At 45.5% G+C, this 11,963-nt stretch overlaps 2 protein-coding genes across 4 annotated transcripts; both read left to right on the top strand.

The window, feature by feature from the left end:
* Positions 1 to 177: 177 nt before the first annotated feature.
* phospho1 (phosphoethanolamine/phosphocholine phosphatase 1) lies at positions 178 to 2,579 on the top strand. Of its 3 annotated transcripts, none has more exons than XM_085934182.1 (3): positions 178 to 260; positions 549 to 612; positions 1,007 to 2,579. In XM_085934182.1, exon 3 carries the CDS (start codon positions 1,051 to 1,053, stop codon positions 1,807 to 1,809), a length of 759 nt encoding a protein of 252 aa, XP_085790308.1. In that variant the 5' UTR covers positions 178 to 260; positions 549 to 612; positions 1,007 to 1,050; the 3' UTR covers positions 1,810 to 2,579. The 3 variants fall into 3 exon arrangements, with proteins under 3 accessions (XP_085790308.1, XP_085790307.1, XP_085790306.1); XM_085934181.1 differs by having other exon boundaries at positions 923 to 2,579; XM_085934180.1 differs by having other exon boundaries at positions 920 to 2,579.
* Positions 2,580 to 3,079: 500 nt separating this feature from the next.
* eftud2 (elongation factor Tu GTP binding domain containing 2) lies at positions 3,080 to 11,472 on the top strand. The gene is made up of 28 exons (XM_085934464.1): positions 3,080 to 3,225; positions 3,701 to 3,819; positions 3,892 to 4,054; positions 4,181 to 4,259; positions 4,444 to 4,519; positions 4,626 to 4,691; positions 4,776 to 4,811; positions 4,911 to 5,001; positions 5,066 to 5,148; positions 5,224 to 5,390; positions 5,463 to 5,587; positions 5,653 to 5,716; positions 5,799 to 5,889; positions 5,956 to 6,091; positions 6,285 to 6,412; positions 6,556 to 6,749; positions 6,830 to 6,941; positions 7,025 to 7,165; positions 7,255 to 7,356; positions 7,428 to 7,510; positions 7,657 to 7,743; positions 8,458 to 8,584; positions 8,670 to 8,757; positions 8,869 to 8,987; positions 9,247 to 9,341; positions 9,406 to 9,559; positions 11,050 to 11,157; positions 11,221 to 11,472. The coding sequence occupies exons 2-28, from the start codon at positions 3,712 to 3,714 to the stop codon at positions 11,314 to 11,316; spliced, it is 2,919 nt and encodes a 972-aa protein (XP_085790590.1). The 5' UTR covers positions 3,080 to 3,225; positions 3,701 to 3,711; the 3' UTR covers positions 11,317 to 11,472.
* The last annotated feature ends 491 nt before the right edge of the window (positions 11,473 to 11,963 follow it).

Here is an 11,963-nt window from a genome sequence, read left to right as displayed (position 1 = left end):
AGATTAGTCTAGTCTACTCTTAAAACAAATAGACCAGTATAGTAGGGTCGTGTATTTCTTAAACCACACTACACTAATTTAGTCTAGTCAAGTCTAGCAGTAAAGTCCAATTCCTAATACAGCAGACAAAATGCACGTGAACGCGCACAGCAAATGGGCGGGCGGACTCGGCGCTGCGTGTCCCATAAAACCACCCGGACTCCTCGCTCTCCTCTCAATGCGACGGGACCGAACCTCAAAACGACTGCTGACCCACACAAGTATGTATTCGTATTTTTTTTAAATACACGTTACACTATATGTCGCCAAATATTTTCGGGGAATTAGGTCAAATATTTCAAATGATTTATAAGACGGATTGCAGTATTTTGAATATTAAGAAATGTACAATGCATGGCAAATCATAAAAAGTGTTTTTTTTTGCGTCACATTAATATAAAACCACTTATTTTATTACGTTCTTATTTTATTTTTCATCCTATAGGCGCTGTGGTATTGTGTAATGTCTTTGCCCTGTTTCTTATGTGTATTTTCCTTAAAAATTACAGGCAGACATCTTGAAGGGACGCCCGGCAATTGGTTTTTGCCCACGATACACAATTTACCAATATAGTGAGTTAAAAATATTTTTCTTTGAATGGTCACTTTATTAGGCACCAGGTAATTAGATGAATTTATACGAGTGAGATCAATAACACTGCCCTCTAGTGGCCAAGTAAAGGAAGCGCAGTAACTGCATGATCTGATGCACAAATTTAGATTCTTTGCAATTTAATTGATCATATTAAATTACTGTAAGTTTTTCTAAACTAAAATACCGTGGGGTAATAATTTCATAAATTTATATATTGATAGAATTTAATTTAAAAACATAAAAAACATCTTTCAATTCTTTTGAAGTAATAATGTTTTCCTTCAGTAGCCTGCCTCAGCGTGGGATGCAGTAAACGAGGTGTCATGGGGGATTCGTTCTTCAACTGCTGTTATTTCCCACCTCAACCCCCAGGCGAGGAGGAGCCCATCGGCTCCCGAACCCGCGGCGAGAGAAGGATGGCCTCTCGCATCTCCCCAGACAAGAGCTTCCTCATCTTCTTTGACTTTGACCTGACCATCGTGGACGAGGACAGCGACGACTCTGTGGTGCAGGCGGCGCCCAACCAGCATCTGCCCACATGGTTGAAGGACACGTACCAACCGGGCCACTATAACGAGTACATGCAACGGGTGCTGGCCTATCTGGCTGAGCAGGGCGTGACCGAGAGTGAACTCCGCATGGTCATGGAGAAGCTACCCTCCACCCCGGGGATGATGGCGCTCTTCCAATTCCTGCGTAACCGCCCGCCGCACGACTTCGAGGTGGTCCTCGTGTCGGATTCCAACACCTTCTTTATCGAGTCCTGGTTGAGGCGATCCGGCGCCCGGTCTGTCTTCCATCGTATCTTCTCCAACCCCGCCACCTTCAACAGAGATGGGCGACTGGTGCTGAGGCCCTTCCACTCCCACGAATGCCCACGCTGCCCCGAGAACATGTGCAAGCAGAAGGTGGTCCGGGAGTACGTCGTACGACGGACCCAGGAGAGGGGCCGCCCATACCAGAGGGTTTTCTACGTGGGCGATGGTGCCAACGACTTCTGCCCGGCGCTCGCCATGGGGCCCCGGGATGTGGCCTTCCCGCGACGAGACTTCCCCATGCATCGCCTCATTACTGAAATCCATGAGGCCATGCCAGGGGAATTCAAAGCGGTGACGGTGCCCTGGACCTCCGCTGAGGAGATGGTCCAACGCCTTAGGAAGCTTGTGAACGAGTAAGGCCGTGAATTAGGACAGGAATTGTAATCGATTAATTACACTGGGGGCAGATTCGGAATCAGCACGAAATTTTGTCTCGAAAACTAAACAATAGTAAAAAATTGTTGGCTCAGTGTGATTAGTCGTTGCAAATAATTGTTGGAGTGCACTACTCATGTGCAATCAGCAGAGGTGCTATTGAGTCCGTTTTGAATAGTTTGCCCTCCAAAGAAGAACATAACACCAGCTCACCAACTCAAGTCAAAAATGTTAACGATCCATCAATAATTTTCCCTATTAATTTATCAAGGCAATTTACTTAAATGCCCATCCCTCATAAATAGACCATTTCAGCGCACATGAATGAAAAACTGAGCAGAAAATGATATAAATGAAGATAAGATATATAATATTTTTAAATTATTTGTCCCTATATCCCCCGAGAAGAAGTAATCGGCCCACCAGAAACAACATTGAATGCAATAATATGATTGTTTTGGGTCATTCAAGTCATATATGTTTGTTTAGCTATCATGTCCCGGGGCCACTGAAGATCTGCCCTTCAACGATCAATACCAAGCTTTTAAATTTGTGTATCTTGTCTGATAGCAATACCTGTTAAATGTTTGTCTTGTGTCTCGAGTTAAAGCAGTCGTCCTGCAGCAATATTCTTTTACCAAGGTGCTTCTTTTAAGATATTCTATAAATGTATGCGTTCTCAGTGTTTTGTGTCTTTTACTCTGTGGGCTATGGTCTACTTGAGGAACTTGTTACCAGCAGCAATACGGAAATAAAGCCATCAACTGAAACTGTGTGTATTTTTATTTGTGAAACCTTCAGCAGCAATCAGATTTGGACGGGGAGAAAATAATAGGCCCTGACATTGATGACTGAGACCTCTCATAAATACTAGAGTAAAAATAATGCGTTATTTATGGACATTCCCCTCAAAAGAATTTATTTCAGTATTATCCAAAGCTCACTTCAAATTATTGCGGTTAAGTGTACTACATAGTATGTAGCATGCTCAGGTACAGTTGGCTATACAATTCTGACAAAATTATTTGTTGTATGTATTCTCAAATTAGTATTATTACATTTTGCATACAGGCATTCTTCTTTTCGAAAAAAAATATTATTCAAAATACTTTCCAAGAATGGCATGAAGTTATGATTGTATACATAAAATGACCTAATTCTTCTTTCAAAATAATAGTCTGCGTTCTGTAACTCACCACTCGTTATAAGGGGGGCGACAGTAAGTATAGTAGTGCAATTATTCGCTGTTTTAGCAAGTGAAGAAGAAGAAAAGACCGGAAGTGGCGTTTCATACGCATGGCGCTATTTGGAAATTAGAATAACTTGCTAGGAGCTAAAGGGATTTCTACTTATAATTTTGTGCCTAGTGCGTAATTCCTTTGCTGTAGCAGAATACAGGTAAATGTGCCTTCTCAATTGGATTATAAATTCATCGTAGAAAACTAGCATTGCTCTATTACAAGCTTAACGTAACGCTAACGTTGTTTCGGGTGTCATTCATTCTTTACCTCGCTAGCCGGCTAGGATGCTAATTATGTACTGAAATTATATTTCACTAAATTCAGAAATGTGGGGGGTAATATCTGCACCTTTTCAGAAATGCAAATGACTCATACTTATTTGACTATTGAATACTACATTGCGAATGTGATGTAATGAAAATACTGAAGCTAAATTAGCATTAGCCGCAGGTTACATTATCTTGAGCAATAGTAACTTTATAAATTAAACTTTAAATTTGGATTACCTGGTCGTATGACACTTACTGGTGTATTTAAAATTTAGAGAGTCTTCAATTTTGTCATACATTTGTTTACATCGCCATTGTATTTATAGTATGCATTTTCAACTAACACTAAATTTCTTGGCTAAGTTCTCTGTCAAATGGAGGCTGATCTGTACGACGAATTTGGCAACTACATTGGCCCAGAGCTCGACTCTGACGATGATGATGAGAACGACTTGGATGCAGAGGACCGAGATGGAGATGAGGTGTTGTGTTTCTCTTGTTATGATAGAATGTGTCAAACAGTATTGTAATAACATGTTCTCTTTCTGGTGCAGGGCGACGTGGAAGATGATGACGAGCCGGCCGATGCCGACGAGGACGTGCCCGGCATGGAAGTGGTACTGCATGAGGACAAGAAGTACTATCCGACTGCCGAGGAGGTGTACGGGCCAGAAGTGGAAACCATCGTCCAGGAGGAGGACACGCAACCTCTCACAGGTTGGAGATGAGAGACCCGATGGGGTTTATTGTAGTTGTAGCGGCATGTAAATATACTCTGTGATTCATTTCAACCTCATCCATCATTTTATGTACTCAACATTCCTTTCTTGCCGTCCAAATCAGAGCCCATCATTAAGCCAGTGCGACACAAGCAGTTCACCCTGATGGAGCAGGAATTACCAACCACAGTTTACGACATGGAGTGAGTAATGACTGCCAAGGCTGCAGAACTTATTTAAATAGCTCAAATAGTTATTATTGCCGTAAAGTACAATGAAGAAGGAAGAGTAAATAAAGAAAAATAGAACATTTAATTCTGGAAAATGTTGATATTTGTCAGCATGTGCTTTAGTCATCTCCAATTGTCATTAAACTCCTTCAACCAGATTCCTCGCTGACCTAATGGATAGTCCTGAGCTGATCCGTAATGTCACCTTGTGTGGTCACCTCCACCATGGCAAGGTGAGACTATTCTCGCCATCTGTGTACCCCCCTCCAAAAAAAAAAAAAAAAAATACTCTCTTAAGACAAACCAGACGTAACATGTCTTTTTTTTTTCCCTTTTAAGACCTGCTTTGTGGACTGTCTGATTGAGCAAACACACCCGGAGATCAGGAAGAGAGACGACATAGATGTGAGTTTGCCATCTGGAATAAGTGCTTACCTAAATTTGTGTCAAATGACTGCAGACTAACACCAGGCTTGCTTATCCTTAAAGCTCCGGTACACAGACATCCTCTTTACTGAACAGGAGGTGAGCACGACATTTTAGAAAAATGAACCTGTGTTTCAGAGGAGGCCATATATAATGTGTCACAATGAATCTGAATATTGTTTTGTTTGGATTACACAGAGAGGCGTAGGCATCAAGAGCACGCCTGTCACAATGGTGCTGCCTGATTCCAGAGGCAAATCCTACCTTTTGAACATCATGGACACGCCAGGTACTCCACCTTCATATTGTGACATCGCCATCAAATAGTCAACACGTTCCGTTTCCCCAAACAGGTCACGTCAACTTCTCCGACGAGGTCACATCCAGCATCCGCATCTCGGACGGCATCGTCCTCTTCATCGACGCGGCCGAAGGAGTACGTCGTCATGCCGCACCGGTGGCAGCCATTTTGGGAGCCCTTCACATGACTCGCAGTTTTGTTGGACCGCAGGTGATGCTGAATACGGAGCGGCTGATCAAGCACGCAGTCCAGGAACGCATGGCCATCACCATCTGCATCAATAAGGTGGACCGGCTCATCGTGGAGCTCAAGCTACCGCCCACGGACGCCTACTACAAACTCCGCCACATTGTGGACGAAGTCAACGGCCTGCTTAAGTAAGTGGCCGTCGCGCCATAAACATCCCGTGACGACGCGGCGGGTTCATTAGCGCCACTTTTCTCCTCCAGCACATACTCCACCGATGAGAACCTGGTGGTTTCCCCTCTCCTGGGCAACGTGTGCTTTGCTAGTTCCCAGTACAGCATCTGTTTCACCCTGGGCTCCTTTGCAAAGATCTACGCTGACACTTACGGTGAGACGACTGCACACCAACACTCGAATAAGTCTCCTTTCTAATGAGTGTGTGTTTATTTGCAGGTGACGTGAATTACACAGAATTTTCCAAGAGACTCTGGGGGGACATTTATTTCAACCCCAAAACGTGAGTGTTTACCCAAGAGTTGACATTTAAATATACGTTTTCTCAAGTTTTTTTGTATGTGTGGTTTTTGTGTGTCATTTAGGCACAAGTTCACCAAGAAAGCTCCCACCAGTAACTCCCAGCGCAGTTTTGTGGAGTTTGTCCTAGAGCCACTCTATAAAATCCTTTCACAGGTTGGGTACAATATCTCAGAAAAGCCCATGAGGTCCAATTTTCCCTAAAGCTGTCTTTTTGTTTAGGTTGTGGGAGATGTGGACACGTCCCTCCCCAGGGTTCTGGATGAACTCGGGGTCCACCTGAGCAAAGAAGAACTGAAGCTGAATATCAGGCCGCTGTTGAGGCTGGTGTGCAACCGCTTCTTTGGAGACTTCACTGGTACGTTGCTTTTTTTGTGTGTACATATATATATATATATATATATATATATATATATATATATATATATATATATATATATATATATATATATATATATATATAAATAAATGAAAGTTGGTCATATGTGAAAAACATAAGCCACACAACTATCAGACTAACAATATGTCATATTTATGACCTGCCCCTGCAGGCTTGGTGGACATGTGTGTGCAGCACATCCCCTCACCACAGGATGGCGCTCGGAACAAAATAGAGCACACTTATACTGGAGGTCTGGACTCTGACTTAGGGGAGGCCATGGCTGAGTGTGACCCTGAAGTGAGTTTTTATGAGCAAATTGTGTAAAATACGAGCATTGATTGGGAAAAAAAAAAAAAAAAAAGCACAAAATTTCCCCGAATTTCAATACAAGCACAACAAACATCTTTCATCTAAGACTTTCTTTGCATTCCCTTGTTCAGGGTCCTCTGATGTGCCATACCACCAAGATGTACAGCACCGAGGACGGCGTTCAGTTCCACGCCTTTGGCCGCGTGCTGAGCGGAACCATCCAAGCGGGCCAGCCCGTCAAGGTGTTAGGCGAGAACTACACCCTGGAGGATGAGGAGGATTCCCAAGTCTGCACCGTCGGCCGGCTCTGGATTTCCGTCGCCAGGTGGGCTTCGGTGATTCTGACTTTTTGAAGTTGGAGTCGATGTCTTATGAATGAAATCCCACTTCCTCCACGTTTTGAAGATATCAAATTGAAGTGAATCGAGTCCCAGCCGGCAACTGGGTGCTCATCGAGGGGTGTGACCAGCCCATCGTCAAAACGGCCACTATCACAGAGCCTCGAGGGAACGAGGAGGTCAGACTCCGCCGACGCTAACAAACAGTGGTAAAGCCTCAAAATGAACCAATGTCACCATCAACTTCTCGCTTTCGCTCCAGGCTCAGATTTTCAGACCGTTGAAGTTCAACACGGCGTCGGTGATCAAAATCGCAGTGGAGCCCGTTAACCCGTCAGAGCTGCCCAAGATGTTGGACGGGTTGCGTAAGGTCAACAAAAGTTACCCCTCCCTCACTACAAAGGTGCAGTCACATTAGTCAAGTAGTTGCGCCGGCGTCTCCAGATGGAGCAGCTTTGTGCTGAATATGTGTTCTTTTGTATGTCTTCATAGGTGGAGGAGTCAGGAGAGCACGTCATCTTGGGCACAGGGGAGCTCTACCTGGACTGTGTCATGCACGACTTGCGCAAGATGTATTCTGAGATTGACATTAAAGTAATTGAGATTCATTTATGCCATATCTCCGGGGTTCTTTTATTTTGAGACCAATCTCTTCATGTCCGTAGGTTGCCGACCCGGTGGTGACTTTCTGCGAAACGGTCGTGGAGACGTCGTCTTTGAAGTGTTTTGCTGAGACGCCGAATAAGAAGTGAGTATTGGATTCACGCTCCAATGTTGGATCTCGTGGCCAGTGAGGGTTAAATAAATGTCGCCATCAGTGTTGCCCTCACTCGCTCCTCCCCTTCTGGTGTCAAAGTAAGTGATTGACAGCTAAGCGTGCGTTGCCATTGACAGGAACAAGATCACCATGATCGCCGAGCCTTTGGAGAAGGGGCTGGCCGAGGATATCGAGAACGAGGTGGTGCAGATCACTTGGAACAGGTATGACGGCGGCCATCTTGCAGCTTGCGCACATCCAATCAGTACGCGTTGAGCTGAGTCGTACGGCAAGACATTTGCGTAACGGCTCCCGAGACGGCGCCGTATTTCTCTTTTATCCCTCAGTTAGCGTCTGACAAATGCGCAGGCACGCAGGAGTGACCGTTTGGTCTTTTAATTAAATGTCATGATGGAAAAATGCGGCACAGTCACTTGTACGTCACATACTCCAAAAACGACTTCATATTCTTTTGAATTTTTAAGTGGCGTGCCACAGCCTTCTGATTTTTAATCCAGCCGAGTGTATTTTTTTTTTTCTTCCTGGAATTAAATTGAATTCAATGATTTGTTTTATGGGGCATTTCTCTTGTGGAATATTTGGACAGAAAATAAAAGATGTTGTGCTGTGTTTGGTGAAAAGAAGGTTGGAGCTCTTTTTAAGAGCCTCCTCGCTATTGATCGGATCACTTACGCTAATTGAAAATGCTCTGAAAGCACACATGAGATTTGGAATCCCTATGGTACAAAGTGTGTGTGTGCTTGTGTGTGTTTGCGCGTGCAGGTGCGACACTGCCGCAAAAGCCACACTTCACACCCCATTAGACCCAAACGCTTCCTCTTCCATTAACCCCTAATCAACTCATCTCCTTTATGTCGCAGCTGACACTTGAGGCAAAGCACCTTTCTTAATCCGCTTCCTCTCTTCTCCTACTTCAGGAAGAGGTTGGGCGATTTCTTCCAGGCAAAGTACGACTGGGATCTGCTGGCCGCCAGGTCCATCTGGGCCTTCGGACCCGACACAACGGGGCCCAACATCCTGGTGGACGACACGCTGCCCTCGGAGGTCAGAATTAACATGGAAGCAAATGAGTCATATCAGATGTCGTGAGAAAATTGTTGGGGTCAATTCTCTGTGTTGTACTTGACAGGTGGACAAGGCGCTGCTGGGCTCGGTGAAAGACAGCATCGTTCAGGGTTTCCAGTGGGGCACCAGGGAGGGGCCGCTTTGTGACGAGCGTAAGGAACCATCTCGCTTTAAAGCCAACCAACCATGGAGATATTTTGGAATCTTCAACATGGATGCCTTTGAGAATGTCTTTTTTCCTATTTGACCTTCTTCTCCCTCAGCCATCAGGAACGTCAAGTTCAAGATCCTGGACGCTGTCATTGCTCAGGAGCCGCTGCACCGCGGAGGGGGCCAGGTCATCCCGACCGCCAGGAGGGTGGTGTACTCGGCCTTCCTCATGGTGAGCTCACCGCCCCCAACCCCCCCGCCCCAACCCGCTTTCCCGTCTGCCATTCGACTTTTCTTTAATGTTCCATTACCCTGATTACACTTTGCATTTCGCTGACGATCGTTCTCTTTAATTGCGGCGCCGTGACGTTTCTCGCTCGCAGTTTTTTTTGGGCCGGTCTCCTCGTTTCCTTTCCACCACCGTGTCACCTATGGATGTGTTTGCCACGTGTTCACCGAGGTTGTTCTGGTTCTTTTTCTGTACGTCGCAGGCCACGCCGAGGTTGATGGAGCCGTACTACTTTGTGGAGGTTCAGGCGCCGGCCGATTGCGTCTCTGCCGTCTACACGGTGCTCGCCCGGAGGAGGTCGGTGTCCGTCCCGAGCACTTTGAACCGTTGAGCCGGGATTCACTCCGTTGTCGTTTTACAGGGGCCACGTCACGCAAGACGCGCCCATCCCGGGCTCTCCCCTCTACACCATCAAGGCCTTCATCCCGGCCATTGACTCGTTCGGCTTCGAGACCGACCTTCGCACGCACACTCAGGGGCAGGCCTTCGCTCTGTCGGTCTTTCACCACTGGCAGGTAGGAATTTGACACGGAATCAATTTTACGCCACACGTGTAGCGAAGACATGAATATTAGCTTCGCTCCATTCCATCAGTCTCAAACAGCAGCAAAGTGTACGCAGAAGCAGCCAAGAAAAATCTGCCCGCATCACGTCGGCAGCTCGGTCTCAATCAGCGCTGATGCGCGGCAAGTGTTGAGTCATTAAGATTTAAGCCCCCGTCTCGGGCTGCCATGTCCGACATGTGTTTGAGCGCGCTCTCAGCGGCTGTCGCCCGACGTTAAGCTCCACTTAGATGAGATGAGTGCTTATTATGGCAAAGTCGACGGCGCCATGTTAGCACCTGAACGCCTCCGTAGCAGCGTGCGGTCATAAAAAAAGTGCTTATGACGTTCACTTTATGGTTTGTTTTTCCCGGTCAAATATGAGCATTCTTTCTCCACAATTCATGTTTTAATAGTAAGCTCAAATGTCCTATAAATAACGCCGTCCCCGGAGGAATGATTTATCCCTCCGAGCCGGTGTCCTTGTCCCTCGTGGATCCGCCCGATGGCCTCCAGCAGACACTCGCATCATGGCTAGCTAGCATAATGACATATTTACTTCCTCGGCGTCACCGCCACAACGTTGACCAGAATATACTGAGCGGTATTGATTCAGCTGCCCCTGGACGACACTCTGTTTGCCCCATTAAACTCGTTAGCGCGCTGGTGGTCTGCCAGTGCCGGCTTGTAATCGATGTCAACTTACTGTTCCGTCCATCTGTTGATTTGCCTTCAGCCTCTCGAGCGACGGTTTCCTCCCCATGTGTTGTCTCATCCCGAGGCCACGAAAACTCGCCTGAAGTTTTTTTCGTGGCTTACTTGCGAGATAATCACTCAGTCATTGAGGTCGTCAACTCCAATACTACACCTCATCATTGAAAAAGACAATTTATGGACAGAGGAAGTTTTACAGGAAAGCAAGAAGAAGCCTCATGGGAAAGAAAGTCTTACCTGACAATGACGTGCTTGTGGTTCGCACGATTCATCAGCCAAATCATCTTGGGGGGTGGGGGGGGGGGGACTTGCTTAACCTGCCAACGTTGCATCGATGCCAACGTTGGTCACACGTCTTGAGTCCATCATCGTGATGGATGCGCTCCTGAGTCAGTGGCAGCGGTGCCACACATTCACCAATGAATCAGATGAGAAGCAGATAAAAAAAAAAAAAAAAAAAAAAAGGCGTCCACTCAGCAGGACCGCCAAGCATCTTTCGCATTTGACGGATTGTTTTTTTTCTTTCTTCTCTCAGCTTGATACAAATTTTTCAAGTTGACCACGCAAATGTTTCTTGCGGACATGCTTCTTGGGCCTGACTGAAATTGTCATCATCTTTGTCCTGTGAATTTGTTTCCGTGAGGAAAATTGATTTGGTAGATTGTTTTTCAGAGCTTGGTCACAACAACAAAATTAAACTCGTGACTCAAGGGAGCAGCCAAGTTCAAAAGCTATAACGTATTCTCCAGATTGTTCCTGGCGACCCGCTGGACAAAAGCATCGTGATAAGACCCCTAGAGCCTCAGCCTGCCCCCCACCTGGCCAGAGAGTTTATGATCAAGACCCGACGGCGCAAGGTGAGCCTCTTCTTTATCTTTCTATCTTTTCACAAGTGACGCTTTGTATTGTTTGTGTGGCAGGGTTTAAGCGAGGACGTAAGCATCAGCAAGTTTTTCGACGATCCTATGTTGTTGGAGTTGGCCAAACAGGACGTGGTGCTAAATTATCCCATGTGAGTGCAACTACACTGCAACTAAAACTTTTTTTTTTTTTTTTTTAAATACATTTTTTTTAAATCCATGTACATCCTGGTATAAAATTGTTGTTGTAGAATACACAAAAACAACCCCAAAAATGTTTTTAAGAATATGCTGTTGATTTCAATAATAAAAATTCAAATAGAAATCTTTGTACTTGAATTTTGTTTCATTTTATTTCCCATCAAAGAAATCTCTGTCTTGATGCCAGTTTGTGTAGGGAGTAAGATTGGTAAAGCACATCGAACAACTTTACAACTTATATACAATTTGGTTTTAGACTACACAAAGAAAGAAAGAAAAAAGGACAAACTGTATACATTTAGCGACAGTTGCTGGTCAGCAGCTCATCTCCGGCTAAAAACTTCAACCCGAATGTCACGAGGTCGCGTCGGCGGCGACGTTTGCAGTGATCCATCCGCGTGTCGGCTCGTGACACTGCGTGGGCCGTGACTGATGGACAGGCTGACAAATGAGTGGAGGCAGCTGCGGACCAGGCCAAAGTTGGGAAGAAAATGCAAGAGTGATCCAACATGACAGTGAAGACACGGAGGCGACACGACTTGCAATGTACATATAAATATTGATACTTTGTTTTGGGGTCCTTTTAAAATGCTAGCTACACT

The sequence above is a fragment of the Syngnathus leptorhynchus genome, chromosome 16, assembly GCF_054491065.1.
Source record: "Syngnathus leptorhynchus isolate UIUO chromosome 16, UIUO_Slep, whole genome shotgun sequence".
Taxonomy (NCBI): Eukaryota; Metazoa; Chordata; class Actinopteri; order Syngnathiformes; family Syngnathidae; genus Syngnathus; species Syngnathus leptorhynchus.
The sequence above is the reverse complement of the archived record's forward strand: the minus strand, read 5'-3'. Positions and strand labels throughout refer to the sequence as shown.

Excerpts from the sequence above, each read along its gene's own strand:
- phospho1 (XM_085934181.1), top strand. The coding sequence starts at position 958 with ATGGGGGATTCGTTCTTCAACTGCTGTTATTTCCCACCTCAACCCCCA.
- eftud2 (XM_085934464.1), top strand. The coding sequence starts at position 3,712 with ATGGAGGCTGATCTGTACGACGAATTTGGCAACTACATTGGCCCAGAG. Across the intron at positions 4,260-4,443 it reads ACCACAGTTTACGACATGGA|ATTCCTCGCTGACCTAATGG; the intron begins GTGAGTAATGAC and ends TCCTTCAACCAG. Across the intron at positions 5,717-5,798 it reads ATTTATTTCAACCCCAAAAC|GCACAAGTTCACCAAGAAAG; the intron begins GTGAGTGTTTAC and ends TGTGTCATTTAG.